This window comes from Macaca nemestrina, chromosome 9 (genome assembly GCF_043159975.1).
Source record: "Macaca nemestrina isolate mMacNem1 chromosome 9, mMacNem.hap1, whole genome shotgun sequence".
NCBI classification, from domain to species: domain Eukaryota; kingdom Metazoa; phylum Chordata; class Mammalia; order Primates; family Cercopithecidae; genus Macaca; species Macaca nemestrina.
The window spans coordinates 50,256,370-50,273,605 of NC_092133.1; the positions used below are offsets into that span (position 1 = coordinate 50,256,370).

The 17,236-nt window shown below is 34.2% G+C and overlaps 1 protein-coding gene across 11 annotated transcripts in view; it reads right to left on the reverse strand.

Moving 5' to 3' along the window:
- LOC105496640 (protocadherin related 15) overlaps window positions 1-17,236 on the reverse strand; it is a 1,825,405-nt gene that overhangs the window by 389,621 nt on the left and 1,418,548 nt on the right. For all 11 annotated transcript variants that reach the window (XM_071069550.1, XM_071069551.1, XM_024797557.2 and 8 more), the window contains one exon: window positions 15,695-15,807. In XM_071069550.1, the coding sequence (XP_070925651.1) occupies window positions 15,695-15,807 (113 nt within the window). The remainder of the gene's footprint in view (window positions 1-15,694; window positions 15,808-17,236) is intronic.

The following is a 17,236-nucleotide window of genomic DNA, read 5'->3' on the forward strand; positions in this document are numbered from 1 at the left end:
CCAATTACTAATGTGAAATTATGGTAATTAATAAACCCATAGGGAGGTAATGTCACATAATGCATTGATTAAAAAACCTTATATTTGATTTTTAATATATTGATATCTCTAATTAAATAATATGCTACATTTTCTTAGTAATATTACATAGATTTTCTTATGCATTTAACTTTTCATTTGGCAGCAGAATGTCCAATTAGTCCATGGCACAAAATGCTTTGAGATCCTGCTCTGCATTAAGAAGAACAGTACTGGAATAACGTTTGGTCCTGTCTGGAATTATGTATCCATCGCACATAAGCAGGCATGCTGCTAACACCATCAGTATGGATGAGGTCTTTCTGCATCCAGCAGTTGTGATTAATTTGTGCTGAGCCATGGATGTTCTTTTAGGAGTTCCCTCTGTGGCATACATCAGACTTTCTGGAGACAGCTGACCAGGGCAAGAGGTATAGTCTATGCCTGGAAAACATTGTTTTTTCACTGTTTAAAACTAATTGGTCCATATGGGCATCCAACCCAATGACCCTGAAATGATTTAAGCAGGAATCCTCTGCTTCACTCTTACAGGCTCAGAGCAGTTCATACATGCAAGGCACTGTGAACAGATTTTTTTCTCTCTTCTTTTATCTCTCTCTCTTTCTTTTAGATCTAATTGTTCTAATAACCAGCATGTCATATCCAGGACAAAATAATGCTTTGAAAAGCCATAAATTCTATAATTTTTCCTCTTTCCCCAATGAACACACACAAACACACACAATATATAGGTGGTGAGGAGGATGAAAAAAGCAAAATTGTATAATAATGAAATAAGCTTACATTTTACATTCAGATCATATGTCGTTAGTTTTTACTGCCAACTGTGAAGCCAGTAAAAATATGTATTATTTGCATGATGAAAACAAAGTGACTCAATGAAAAGAGAAATAAAATTCAAATTAGATCTATGAAAATAATCTAATTCTTAACTTCCTCATATCTACAGAAATAACATATAAAGGTTCTGCCTATTTTTACTCTAATATTAGTTTAGTGTTAATAATGATTAATATTTTTGGATTGCTACTATATATTTTATTTGAGGTGTTTCAATTTGCTAACCAGATATCTGTCTCCAAAGCCCACTTTCTTTATGTCATTTATCTGTCCAGATGTGAAAATGTATATTTTTGAACTGATGGAAAAAAAGAAAGGTTAGTTTTACATTCAAAGCCACATAGGTTGTAAGTAACATACAGAGCATGGGCCTAGCTAGACTCAAGTCTCCCGATTTTTAAGAGTCTACACAGGAAGATTCCTCAAATGTTTCTCAAATTTATAGACTGCAAATGAATATTGAAAAACAAGATAGATTGGACAAATTAGTAGTAGGAAAAAATATTGTGATAAATACTTCTGTTAAGTAAGAGTTAAAATGTCGAATTTAAATAATAATAATAATAATATACTTTGCTCTTTAGTGGGTCCATGCATCAAAACTCTGATCCAATTATCTTTTCTTACATATAAATAAGGGTTCTCAAAAATCTGAATTATTCTGTTCCCCTGAAATCCATGGTGGATGAAATGAGAAATATTTTAAAAACAGCTCAATTGAAACAAGGTGGTATTTTAAAAATCATTTATTTTCATAAGGTAACCTTATTTATATCTACAGAGTCTATGGTCGTGAGTTAAACATTATATTTAAATGCTAGGGTTTTGTTTGAAAAGAGTCTGGGCATGGGTCTCATTTTCAGTAACGAGACCGAAGTAAAACTAAAGCCAAAAAATAATGAAGTATAAAAAGCACACTATTTTGTTACTTTGGAAGGCAAACACTGAAAAAGACAAACCATTTTCAATATTAAAAAAAGGAAATACTGATAATTTCTGAGCACCTTGTAATAGAGGACTGAGACTACAGAATAACTTTGCTCTTGCTAACCGGTGGCAAACAATTTAACAATTTCATAGTCTCTAATATGAAACCTTTCAAGTAGATTCAACAATGTAAAAAAGATAATGGCAAAGCTTATCAAATTATTTATCATTTAAATAAATTGTAAGATATAAGAAAGAAATCATGCTTTCCAGGAATTATTTATTGTTCATCTACAGAGCCCACTTTTTTTTTTTTTTTTTTGTATTTTAAATTCTGGGATACACGTGCAGAACGTGCAAGTTTGTTACATAGGTATACACGTTCCATGGTGGTTTGCTGCGCCCAACAACCCATCATCTACATTAGGCATTTCTCCTAATGCTATCCCTTCCCCAGGCCCCCACCCTTGACAGGTCCTGGTGTGTGATGTTCCCTTCCCTGTGTTCATGTGTTCTTATTGCTCAACTCCCACTTCTTAGATCTCAAGTTCTCACCTTCGCATGTACTCACCCTCCCAAGTTTTCTTAAATCCACTTCAATCATACTTTTGCCTCAGCCACTCAAAGCAAGCTGCTTTTGTCAAAATCACCAGTGTCTTTTACATTGCTAAAAGCAATATTTATTTTCAGTCCTTATCTTACTTGACCTATCTTCAGCATTTAAACATTATTCACTATCCTTTCATGGTAACAGCTTCTCTGTTCTCTTCCTATCTTACTATCCATGTTTTCTCATTCTCTTTTGGTGGTTTCCCTTTTTCTCCCCTACTTCTTAATTTTGGAGTGGCCCAGAAGTGAGGTGTTATTCATCTTTTCTTTATACTCACTCCCTTGCTCATCTAGTCTAATCTCATAGCATTAAAAATGTCAGTACTATTATGACTCCTAATTTTAATCTCCAACCCGGGCTTGTCCTCTGAATTCCACAATCCATATCCAACTGTGTACTTCATAACACTGCTTAAATATCTAACAGACATTTCAGATATAAATGCCTGCAAAAATGAAATTCTGATTACCCTCCACGAACCTCCTACACTCATAGTCTTTCCTGCTTTAATGGCAGCTACATACTTACAGGTACAGAAAACAAGAAACTTGAAGTCACCTCTTGCTTCAGGTGATAGATGTGGAAAAAGTGAAAACCAGTTTTTTGAAAATTGAATTTGAAGTTCCATCTTCTCATTTCACAATACAGTATTAGTAGATTATATATGCCAAGAAATATTCTGTTAGTAAACTTGAGATGAAAAAACGGTCTTATATCAATGTAGCAAATTATGGTCTTACCCTACTTAAATATTAAAGATAAATATTGCAATTTTCAAAGTTAAGGTAGTACTACATTTTAATTTGGCTAATGTTATAAATTTATGAAATATTTTTCTGTATTTATAGCATGCAAAAAATAGAAATATAATCATATTGCATGTATAGTAAATTCCATCATCCAATGCTATTGAAAACCTAAACTTTTCTTGTAATTAGTCTGAACCTCATTTTTCATTAGATTTTTAAATTCCATGAGCATAAATACTGTAAATGTATCTGTTTCATTGACTGCTAAAATTTCAGACAATCCCTGGTATATGGAAGAAGCTCAAATATATACTTATTTTTACTTTTCTGTATTTTTAATTTTAATAGGCTTTACATTAAATATATTTTTAAATTAAGTGAATGTGACATCATTCTAATTCACATTTCATAGATATTTATGAATTTTTTTTCAGTGTGTGTGTGTGTGTGTGTGTGTGTGTGTGAACATACACAAAGTAGAAATTAATTAATGTGAATGTACAACATGAACACCTTAGATTACAGAATGTCTCTATTCCCGCATTTTAAAGGTTTGCGATATCTGCAAGTTTACCTATGGGCAATTGATACTGATGCACATTCTTACCAGTCTTATGAATGGACCTCACCCAGCCCCCTCAATTATCAATTATGATTCCATCTCTATAGGGACGGTGCTGTGAACAGAATAACGTATAATCTTACAGAAAGTTTATGCATTTACATATAATACTTATGCAAAAAGGCCTATTTATATGATTTTTTAAATGGACAGTGGCTTAAAGAATGAGATGTTTGTTGTGACTTTGCTCTTAACACATGGCTTAGATACATTTTACTGTCAGAATGAGGCAAATTGAGGACTTTAGCATGATTTCGACTGTTTGTACTCTTACATTCCACTTAACACATTTTAATTTATTAATTTAATTTACTTGCTTTACTTACTGAACTATAGCTTTTAACACCTAGTTCTTAGAATCTGCTTGGCCAATTTTTGCAAACATTAGATATCTTAGGAAAAGAAAAAAAAGAGGGAGGGAGGAAGAAAAAGAGGGAATAAAGGATGGAGGGAGTGGGTAAGGAAAACAAATGGCATTCTCTTTTCACCAGAGGTAAGGGACAGATAAACGTTAAAAATCATGGCAACCACACAAGGCAATCATTTTCAAATTCTGATGTGCATAAGAATAGAATGGAAGGCCTAATAAGAAGCAGATTCCCTGGGCCGGGTGCGGTGGCTCACGCCTGTAATCCTAACAGTTTGGGAGGTTGAGGGGGGTGGATCCCCAGAGGCAGCGAGTTTGAGACCAGCCTGACCAACATAGAGAAGCCCTGTCTCTACTAAAAATACAAAATTAGCCGGGTGCGGCACTGCATGCCTGTAATGCCAGCTACTCGGGAGGCTGAGGCAGAAGAATCGCTTGAACCCAGGAGGCGGAGGTTGCAGTGAGCCAAAATTGTGCCATTACACTCCAGCCTGAGCAACAAGAAAAAAAAAAAAAAGGCAGATTCCCATACCCAATCCACAGATTCTGGTTCATATGTTGGTGTTAGAGGCAAGGAATCTCCATTTTTATCAAACTCTCTATGGTGGTTATAATGTGAGCAGCATGTACTTTGACAGACATCATTCTGGGTGTGGCTACTCAAACTCCAATTGTTGGAGAATCTTTCTTTTCAGCCCTATTGATTAGTAAAGAGGACCAGTCTTTACTAATGGATAGTCATTATTATCTGGAGTAAAAACTCTGGAAAATACAGTGCATCCAAGAGCCAATGTTGTCACGCCAGAAGACTTAGAGTCTAGTAACTGAAACTGCATACAATTATACAATTATCAACTGTGTAGGTTCAACAACATGAAAATTGTCATATGACTCTAGCATTACAAAGGATTGCTCGCATGTCAGTGGGAATACTCTACAAGTAATAAACTCAGTATTAGCTACTATTCATATGTTATGGTCAAATCCTCTTGGCATTCCATTAGTCATAATTAATTAGAATTTAGGTATGTTGGTGTATGTGTGCATGTATGTACGTGTATACATAGTATCAATATAGTCTTGAGTGTAAGCCACCATTTTTACTTTATTATTTTTAAATAAAAGGACCTCAGATTGACAACAAAAAGCAGAGCGAAGGTAATTTGACATACAGAAGGTTTCTGGTGTCTAGTTAGAGACAGACAAATGCATACAAAATGTACCCTGAAGGCAGATAATGACAATGTTCTGAGTAATAGTGTATTCCTGTTGCTAATGACTCTAAACATAGGATATAAGGCTACTATGTAATTCAAAATTTTCTTCTTCCTCTGTTCCCTTCCTGGAGACCACACCTCTTGCTAAACAGTTCTTCAGTAAAGCCTTCAATATACAAGGGTATAATTTTTCCAAGTTTCTTCACTCAGCAAGATACAGGCTGCATATTTATCTTTATATGAGAATGATTCTGAAAAACTGGCTAGTCGACCAAACTACCAATGATTCATGCATATCCCTTTATTGCTTTATTTTCAATTTTAAATTCAACTCAAGTAGACAAAGAAGATTGTTCACTTTGGTTAATTTTGTTGAAGGGCTGAATTATACATCCTCTCTTTCTTTATTGATAGAAATTGGATTTGCTTAACATTTTAAAAATCACTTTAGACAGGTAAAATATGTTTACTTAAGCTTTCAACCAATTTATTTTTTTCAGCAATAACATTATTAGTGTATAACCTTCAAATAGCCTGACATTTGGACATGTTTGTCTTGGGATTCAACTGTGAATTACTTGTACTTTTATTTTGAGATCAAAATGTTAATAAAAGTCTCAAATTTTCCTTTAGCAGACAATTCATTGCCATTGAGCTTTTTCACAGGTGGAAAGTATATGATTGTGGAACATATGCTTCCTGAGTTGGTTACAGTAAAGAAAAATAGAAGGAATGATAAAACTCTTAAGAATCTGATTAAAAACATCAACATTTAATCCAATTATAAAATGTTGCAAAGAAGAAGAAAAAAGTAATTTATGCTGTTAGAATCCTATAGTGGAAGTTTGTGGTTGTGTCAGGTGTTGGCAAGTTGATTAGTGACTAGGAGGAGGTGTAGGAGGCATATGGGAAGTTTGTGGTATCTTTTTTAACAAAAATCTGGTTGTTAGTTACATGATTAACTTCACTTTGTGAAAATTCATCAAGAGACACACTTTCCTCTATGTCAGTAGCATGTCAGCATTTCAATTAAAATGTTACTAAAAAAATAAGCTATGAACTTGTTCCCCAAAAAAGTGTACCTAGACTATCCCTCCCTCTGCTATCACAGTAAACTAGGATATGGGCACTCAAGTCCAAGTGCTAATTTAATAAGGGCTGCTCTAGGAAGTGACATGGAAAACCAGCATTATGAAAGATACATGAAAATTAAAGATGCTCCCCTCTTCAACCATCTGCATTCATTAAAGATAGACCCCAAAAGTAGACTTGGCCTTTTGCACTTTCCCACTAGTATTTCCCAAACACTGTGGTTTCCAAAGCCCTGCTTCTTATCTGCTGCCTTAAAATAATCCAAGGTAATTGTTAAAGCAGATTCCCAGGGGCTCAGCCAAAATACTTGACATGTATTTGCTGTATTGCTTACTTGTTTTCTTTATTAGTTTAATTTTATCATATCTTCCTAAGTTTTCAAGTAATGTTAATATATTATTTGCTCTTAAAATTTAGCATCCTGAAAATCACATGTAAATCTTGATTCTGTAGGGATAGCCCTGAAGTCTGCCTTTCCAAAAGGAGCACATCCCATGGTCCTGATATGTAGAATCAGTAGTCGTTTGGGATCAGTTGGATCGGGCATTTTAGCTTTTCTCGCACAGGCTTATAGGTAGCTGTTACACTAAAAAAGCCTAGGGTGAGCAGCTGAGGCCAACTCTGCTCTAGCCTTTTATGTAAGGCTAGATTATCACTCTTCTTCACTTTCAGCAAAGTCTCTTAATTTGGACTTAGTTGGAAACAGAATGGAGGAGAGTCATTTATGTAAGGGAACTCTCTGTAGGATCCTGCAGCTCACTGAAGCTCTACAAAAACTAGGGGTCCAAAGCAACAGTAATTGGTAATAGGTTATCAGATTATATTTCCTTTTTTCGTGTGTGTGTGTTTGTGTGTGTGTGTGTGTGTGTGTGTGTGTATAAAATGTCTTAGGGAGAGATGACCGTGAAAAACCTGTGCTCCATGAATCAAAGAACATATTATCAACTAATTAAAAATTGTTAGATTTTTGCCATTAAAAGTAATGGCAAACACCGCAATTATGTTTGCACCATCCTAATAAAAATAAGAATATACCATTGATTATTGACCCTACTTGTAAAATTAACTGTCTTAAAACCTACAGGAGCCTCCTTTATTTAAAATTTAATACTCTAAAAATTAAAGGATGCAAAATCAGTTTGACTCTAAGCCAATTTATTACTATTACTAAACATACTCAAAATCTTATAAATAAATTCAAAAACATATAAACTTCATGGGATAAAATATAAATAACTGTTGCATGCTGTACAGTTTGTTTGCAAGGTTATACAGCAGGAGATACATTCTTGGTTGGAAACAAATACATTTTTTTGTATGACAAAAAGAAAAAGATAACTTCACTAGATAGAATATAGGCACATACTTTAAAAAGCTTTGTAATGTCACAACGAAATAATACTGACACATTTCACACCTAGGGAATATTTTTCATACAATAAAATACTTTCTATCTTCACTTCAAGTAAGAATATGCCCATTCTGTTTATAACTTGTTACAATGAAAACATGAATCCTTAAATCTCTTGTATACCTTTCAGTGATAAAAATCTTTCTTTTTGCTTAGAGCATGAGACATAAATCGACACTGGAATGACTAAAGGAATTTTGAATGATTTAAAGAAAAAATAACCTTGCCACTCTGGGGAAGACCACAGATTCTGAAAACTCTCACTTATCACCAACATGTTGAACGATTTGGCTGGTGTTTGGAACGTGAAAATCATCTTGGGTATAAACAGCAAGGTCAGCCAGATATAAAGTTATGATAGTGAGAAAGGGATAACACTTTTGTCTCTGAATCGTCCAACTTATGTTTTATTTTTATTATTTTATCCTACCTTTTGCCTCCGCAACCAGCAAAGCCATCTTATCCTACACTGGAGTCTGATCCGATTCCCAGTTTTTTCTTAACCAGGAGAAAACCCCACTAAAGTACCTTCTATGAATTAGTCAACTAGAATAATGCATTTTGTAATAAGCAAGTTTTAAAACTTCATCAATATAAAAATTATATCTAAATCGGTTATTTTTTCAGAACCTAGAAGATAGTGAGGGTGAGAGGTCAATGTTCCTCCACCTACCAGACTGTTCTTGAGACAAAAAATAACAAAGAGTTTCAGTCTACAAGTTTTTCAGTATGCTCTTTCATTTTTCATTATTACTGTGGAATCAAGAAACTTATGAAGAATGATTAATTGGGAACATATGTGCAGAGTGCTAAGGATGTTTATGTGTGTGGGGATGGCAGAGTAGGGAGACATGGTAAGGGTTCAGAAAGTGGCTTTCCTTTGAACATTTTACAACTTTTGGTCTTGCTGTTCTACTCTTACGATGACCTTTGCCGACAAGAAGGCCTTGGCAAAAAGCAAGGTACTCTGATGAGAATGGATAAATTGCCTTTCTTCTTCTCAAGCAGTTACAGGTCACCTTGTGAGGAAGAAAAAAGGCCAAGTAAAATGTCACCTCTGTCTTTTGTCAGTTTGTGCATTTCGACAGCCACTATATTCAACTGCTACATTCTATTTCTGTTCTAATGCTCCTGCATGAATAGCGGTATGAGACGAGGACATCATACTTCTTTTCCTTTTATTAGCTTCCATAATTGGCATATTAATTAATTTAAGTCAGTAATTAGAATTTTTAGAGACCAACCAGTAGAAAATAAAAAGACACAGTGTTCTTTCTGAAGAAACACAAATACTGTTTTTGTTGTTGTTGTTGTTCCTTTGTTTTGTGTTTTGGTATTATTTATTCTTTCCTAGTCATGGTAGTGTTAATCTTCAGCAATATTTTTGTTTGATTAAACTTAACTCATTAAGACAAAAATTTTAAAAGGTTAAGTTTTTTAGATTGACTTCTTTTTGAGCTTCTACATCCTCTGTGATGTATTTCAGCATGTTACCTGAATCAAATTGTTGCCATTCTCATGATGTGTTATTGGATGTGGTATCAGGCACCCTGTGGAGGAAGTCTCTGGTGGGAGGTGGTGTACAACGTCACACTGTAGCAGAAAACCTGAAGGATACTCTTAGCTGCCTTCTCTGGCATTTGATCCCTTAATTCTATCCACGTGCATCGCTTCATCCTTAGGCAGTTTAAATTCCATATTCTACCTCTGAGCTCATTTACTTACTCTGTTACAGTTAAGGTAAAACAGATATAGTCATTTGTCTTAACCATTCCCGCTTATTTAGTGATATGCTCAAATTTCCTAACATGAAGGATTTTCTTCACCATTAATTAGAAGCATTAGTGATCTTATATAGAGAGCCTCGTGGAACGTAGTTTTCTCCCAAAGTCTTCTTGGCCCTCTAATTTTAACCCAGTTGATAATATCCCCTTTTGTTAGTTGGACACTATGACACATCATGACAAAAATTATGCTTTATGTGGCAATCTGCTAAGTTTAACAAAAAAAGGAGAACACAAAATTAAAAGATAAACACTTACCAGTGTATCAAAGATCACTTGATTTCAGAAACTGTAATGTTTGTTTGGAAATTCATGGAAAGATTGCTACTTCATTACTAAGAACAAGTAATGCCTGAAATTTCTGTGGAATGATTTTCTCTAAAATGTATAAGAGACATTTAGTTTACTTTGCCTTACCTTAGATACCTGGCTATTGGGGTAGAAAAGTTAAACTTATTATATTATTTAGTAACCTATTGAACTGAGATGTGGTGTGCAATGGACTTAATATTTGTAACTCTCCAAATTCATACATTGAAATCCTAATCCCCAATGTAATGCAATTAGGAGAGGTAATTAGATCATGAGAATAGAGCTCTCATAAAAGTAATTAGTGTCCTTACAAGAGGTATCCCAGAGAGCTCTCTCACCCTCTCTCCTCCAACTGAAGATACAAACAGAAGTTGGCAATCTGCAACCCAGAAAAGGAACCTAACTAGAACCCGCCATATTGAGCATGGATTGCCAGTCTCCAGAAGAGTGAGAAATATATTTCTGTTGTTCATAATCCACCCAGTCTTTTGTACTTTGTTAGAGTGGTCTGAACTGATAGTACGCGTGTGTGTGTGTGTGTGTGTATGTATGTTTCATTCTTGCCATAAGAATAAGAGTAGGAATATATTGCTAGAATATTTCCAGATATAGAAGATATGCCATTTGCAGCATTTGCCTTCCTTCTTGTAGCTTGGCAATAGCAGCCCTGATGTTTTATCCTCTTGTCTTAACTCTGGGTCACTGATGGCCCCTGTTCAATCTCACCTTATGGGAGTGCCAATCCTTTTCTTCTCTTGCCTCTTCTCTCTCTCTCTCGCTTTTTTTTTTTTTTTTGAAAACTGATGATTTACACATTAGAGTAGAAAGAACATAACTTACATTTCACATCTCCATAACAGATTTAATTAATTTTATTAGCTTTTTCATTTTCACAGTAGGTTCCATCCTTTTCATTTTGAGAAGTGATGACTGATGATCTTTGACTTGCTACTCTGCCTGACTTAGACACCTGTGATCTTTCAACTTGACAACGTCTCTGTGGGAAATTCAGGTAGGGGGCAAATTGTAAATTGGCTTGAAGGCAACATGCAGCAGTATGATCTATTTTTTGTTGTTTTAGTGATACTCTGTTGGCAGTGTGAAAAGATGGATAAGATGCACAGAAATGAAGCTATGGTTTTAGAGACTGCTTGTGTAAGATGATGAGCCAAGACAATGTGAACTAAAGAATTACAGTGGATAAGCAGAGGTGAGATATTCAAGAGAATTTCAAAGGTATCAAGAAGGGATTCTATGAGTGACTGAGTGGGAACATTCGACAGTAGAGACCTTTGAGGAAGCGGCAGTGTCTAGCTTCGGTGGGTGACCAACTGAAATATGATTAACTGAAAAAGAGAATAGAAAATAGAAGGTTTGGAATTTTTAAAGGATATATATATAGTTTGCTACATTTTTAATTTGTCACAATTAAATAATACTAGGAGTAGTTATCCAACCAATAATTGAAAAGATGTCTGTAGACATCAGAAGTAAAATATGTCTCCTCGGCACCAAGAAAAATGCCAGGCACCTGAGAAGCACTCAACAAGGATTAGACAAATTGAAAAGTAGCAAATGCCATATGCTTTAAAATCATTGAATCAGGGTTTTCTGTTAAATTTCTATGAAGTAAAATACAATTTTTATCATTACTCAAATAGTGACTAAACATTTTCTAGAGTTGTGGCATTAGTGACTCATGTAGGGACAGGAGTTGTAGCAGCTGTCCTCTTAGCCCTCAATCATTTCTCAAATGCTGTTTTCCTGTAACTCTCAAATTACTCAAGGACCACACCTTGCCAGGGCATGAGGCACATCAGCACTAAGAGTCAAGCTCACTAGTTTTTAATTCCCTGGCTCATTTTCTATGACAAGTATGTAATTTTTCTTTAGAAGAAACACAACACCTTTTTTTGATGCCGTCATAAATAGCTTTAGTTGTGCCGTAACGAAGGTCTGACCTTTTTTCTAGGGATTGAATTTATATGGAAATCTATTTGCCTCATTTGCATCTTTTTTTTTTCTGCACAGAGATGCAAGATCAAATTTTATCAAATGCATACACATTCAAGTGTATGTATTTATATAGAGCGAAGATGTAGGTACAGATTCAACAGTCTGAAAAGATTTACTGTGTCGGAGAAAATCATTACAACAAATGTTTATTAAGCAGCTTCTATGTGCTGTATATAGGTAGATGTAGGGGCATGGGACACAGTGTAAATAAATGTTTCACAATCTGTCCCCCTGTAAAAGTTGCGAGAAAATAAACAGGTACATTCAATAGAGTAATTGGGGGCCACTCTAGGGGCCAACAGGCTGCAAAAAAGCAGCCTCCTAACAGTGGCTATGCCTTTCTAGGGCAAACGTCTTCTTAGTTAAAAACTGAAGCATCAGTTTAGACTGTTGACAAGAAGAGGGAGGAATGATTCAGGAAGAGGGACAGTATCTCTAAATGCTTAGATGTCAGAAACAGCATGGTCAGTGGAGGGCACTGGAAGCGGTTTAGTATGTCTGGAACAGAGGGTGTGAAAGGGAAGTAATGAGATCTCAGGGTTAATGAGCCCATGAGTTGGAAGGAAAATAAGTTAAAAGGTAGCGTGCTAGACAGAATAAGTAGGTCAGTGAGTAACAACATGAAAATCAGAGGAAACATGAAACAATTATGCTTCTAATTTCATTGTGATCTTTGCTTTTCGTTGTTAATTAAAGGGATTTAGATTAAAACATGCAATTGTTCTTTGAAGAACTGAGAGATAGTAAATTATTCATAATTTATCCATTTAATTGATCTTAATAATTAATGACTAGTAGCTTTGTATTAGATGCCTGAAGTATAAATATATCAACTAATAATACTTTAAAATATTTCACGTATAATACTGAAAGTGATCTTATGGACTTTGTAATAGATGGTCCACACGTGAACTAATTCACTCTTACCAGTGTCTCAAATGTGCTTTCGTATTTTTACATCATAGGTGGTTTTTATTTTATGAGTGTAGTGATCAAATAACTTATACAAACTGGCACATTTAAAAGAGCAAGAGAGGTATTATGAATAATTACACAAAGACAACAGACATAAACATGTACTGTCCTGGGTAAACCAAATCTATGATTCTTGTTCACAGTGTATATCACATTTTAAAGTATGCTTAAATGATTACAATTATATAAAATTTAGGATAGTGTTTTGGAATGGAACAAACTTTTTCAGTTGCATGTTTTAATCTTTTCAGATTCTAAAGTTTGTGAACTATTCCACTTTGTCTTCCAAGTTTCACCTTTACATTTTTATTTGTCAGCATGCTGAATAAATCACTGGGAGAAATAGAGGAAAAAATGAACATGATAAATCTCTAATTCGTGGCACTCACCAGCTGTTAAATACACACATAGCTTTTTAAAGCAGAATTCATCAAAATGTAGGAGATGATACTTCATTTTATTTTTTCTCTGCTTTTGAAACATAAATTGGGATCTAGTCCAACAAAAACTTTTAGGGCCAATGAAAAAATGAAGTATTATTAAAGTAAAAGAGAGAGAGAAGAAATGGAAAGATTTACTGTAGAGGAGAACTGCGAGATTGTAGCATTTCAATAGTCCCCTGAACAATACCACAATACTCAGTTATTATTCAAGCAGGTGGTACATTATTATTACAGTTAGATACTTTGGCTTATTATGTCCTTGACTTCACACAAAACATAGTAATTTGAATCTAATAATGTCTGTTAAAACTTCCATTAATAAAAGAAAGTGTTATTAAACCAAAAAAATCTGTAACCTGTTGTAATTGCTTTTTTTTTTTTTCCTGTAATTGATGGACTGAGTTACACTGTACCCAGGTACACCAGGACAGCTGAATTCGATAATAAAGGAAAATAATTGATTTTTGGTTTCACATGTGGCAGTTTGGAAACAGTGCTTTGTCAAATTTCTTAATTCCCATAGAAAGCAGTACCACAAGACTCCAGGGAGATCCACAATAGAAAATCAGTACACATTGTGGAGTTTTATATACTCCCATAACAATTAACATAGTCAATGTAAGAAAGTGAATCTCATGCATGGCATTTAATACAATCGGTTAAAGTGATGTTTTTTGTTGAATAAGTCCCAAACTCTTAATAAATGAAATCCCAGGAAACTGCAGTCACCCTTCAGGCTCCTTCCGTGGTCTGGCTCTAGACCTCATTTCCCTGTTAACTGCTTGTAGCCTGTGCATTATGTTTCCAAGCTTTCACTTCTGCGCCTCCTTATATTCAAACATATTTCCCACTTTTATTCATCGGCAATACTCTTTCAATCCAGCAACATTTAGCTTGGGGTGATCTCCAGAAAATTTCTGTGAGTTTCTAGATTAATTTAAATGTCCCTATTCTGTGTGTCATTACCATTCTTTACATGTCTTCCTCTTAGCATTTGATGTATTATATCTGATTTATTTCATTATATGACTGTTTCCCTTTCTAGACTATAAGCTTTTTCAAGGACAAGGATTGCTGAATAAACAAAGGTTCTGTGCTAAGGACATATCTATTAATTGTTAACCAGACAACCATTTCTAAGTATCTGCATATTTGTGAAGTGAAAAGAGCATGGCTTTAGTGTATATAAAACTAAATTTGAAACTCAACTCTGCCCCTTATTAGTAATTAACTCTAAGGTAATCACTTACCTTATCTGAACTTTAGTTTCCACATTTCGTGCAAATGAGAGTAATACTAAAGTTGTGGCAACAATTCAATGAAAAATGCACATAAAGCAGCTTGAACATTGTTCATCTCAGTAAGCTTCCTCACTTTACTTCCTTTTCATTTAATATGTTTACATTTTTCAAAAGGTAAGAAAAATACCATCGGGATGCATTTCTAGAGGGTTTTTTTTGCATACTTAAATATGAGAAAGTTGTGTACTATATACAAAACTTATGCTGAATCTTTGCTTTTGCCTTTTGTTGTACCTACAATGCCCAAATTTTCCCAGTCCTCATCTCTGCCTGTCAAATTCCTGTTTTTCCTTCACTGATTAGATTAAATCTCACCATCTCAATGAAGTCCATTGAAATTAATTAGAAGAATATCTGCATTTTTACAGTATCTATTTAATGATTATATTAAAATACAGATATACTATTAAACCAAAAGTGAAATGCCAAATAGATTAACTTAGCTTCAAAATTATTTCAGGTCGAAGATCATCTTTCAATATAAAGAAAATAATGAGATGTGTATTGAATACATCTTTGGACAGGCAAGACCTTTTATTTTTATGTTGGAAAAATCAGCATTAAAAACACAAAAACACATTAAAATAAAATTAACTAATAAAAATGAAAACAAAATTAAAATAACATATAAATCAAGCACATTTTAGATGTCTTAATTGGTCATGTTTTTGTGGTAAAATGCTAATTCCTTTTAGTAGAAAAAAAATGTGAGAAGACGTAATGAATTGTGTAGAATTGTATACACTTAACCAAGGCATTAGTTACATATAAGAATATTTAGTATTTTACCCCATGGTACTATAAAAAGTTATTTTAGAGAAAAGCAATGCCATATATTAAAACGGGACTTTGCTTTTTTTAAACAAAAAATTGGTTGCTGTCCACATTAATTTTAATTTTATAACATAAAACTGCCTACAGTAGCCTCTACAGATTTATCTGATTAGCAGTTCATAAACACAAGGAAATAAGATATTAGCTTAATTTACCTTAATAACCAAATCAAATTTCTGGTGAAAGTCTCTGTTAACTGGCTCCAGGAGACTAAGTTCTGCTGTCCTAGGATGCATATGGAAAAACCGTGGGTAATCCTCAGGAGTCCCTGGAAGACATTGAGATTTCAGTACATAATTGAGAACAATAAGTAATATGTGTATCTGCTTCATCTATTTCCTTTCATTAACTGAGGAACAAAGTTACAATTTCATTACTAAATTAAGTTTCAAAATTATGCAGTCCAGGGAAAGCAGACACAAACGTGGTATATAGTTATTCATAATTAGTGTATCAGTAAGAAAATGGAAAATATTTGTTTGGATGATTTTTGAAAATTTTTTTTCTTAAGAGGGCTCTAATTAATTTGAAACTTCATCATGTGAAAATAGATATTAAGTGGAGGGAGAGTACATTTTTGATTATGAAATTTTATTTTAATGGTGCATACATCTTAATTATAGCTATTTGGTCTTTCAACATATATTGTAATAAACTATTAGTAATTTGTACCAAATAGTGAGATGCTTGGAAATTAATATGAACATATTTTGTTCCATATATTACTTCTTAAGATTAATATCAAGCTAATTATGTTAACCAGAGTAAATTAAATATAGGTTCTGATGATACTCTTAATGTCTAGACAGGGTATTTATTTATTTATTTATTTATTTATGAATGAGATGGAGCCTTGCTGTGTCACCCAGGCTGGAGTGCAGTGGCTTGATCTCGGCTCACTGAAACCTCTGCTTCCCTGGTTCAAGTGGTTCCCCTACTCAGCCCCCGAATAGCTGGGATTATAGGCGTGCGCCACCACGTCTGGCTAATTTTTGTATTTTTAGTAGAGACAGGGATTTGCCACTTTGGCCAGACTGGTGACATCTGGTGATACACCCGCCTCAACTTCCCAAAGTGCTAGAATTACAGGTGTGAGTCACCAAGCCTAGCCAAGATGGTATTTCTTAATGTATTTTAATAATCAAAATACATTTCTTCATGAAGAAATTTCTTCTAATTGTATAATCTTCCTTTGTGTACTGCAACATTCTTTTCCCAAAGTGAAGAAGTCAAATCATAAAACTGTATAGTATATACATTTGTAAAATTAATAACCATAAGAGTAAAATAATATAGCTTCCAATTATGGAAACCTACTCTGTGCTAAATGCTTTATGTAACTAAACACCAATACCTCTGTAAATCATTTACATTTTACAGATGATGACTTGGGAGACTGGGGAGATTAAATGATGTATTTAATTTAAAGGGACAATCTGAAACAGAGCTTTCATTAAAAATCCAGACTGCCAGATGTTCCAACACATCCAAAAATGGGCTTCTTGTTACTACTTATTTGCCTCAACTCTGAGACAAGAAAGGAAATTCTCCTGGGCAGTAAATGAGGGGAAAACAAAAAGCAGAAACATATTTTACACCATTAAACCCGACTGTAAAATCTACAAATAGTCAAAATTATAGATGAAATGTAACATATGATAAAGGGGTTATATAGGAGTTACATTCTTCACGGAATA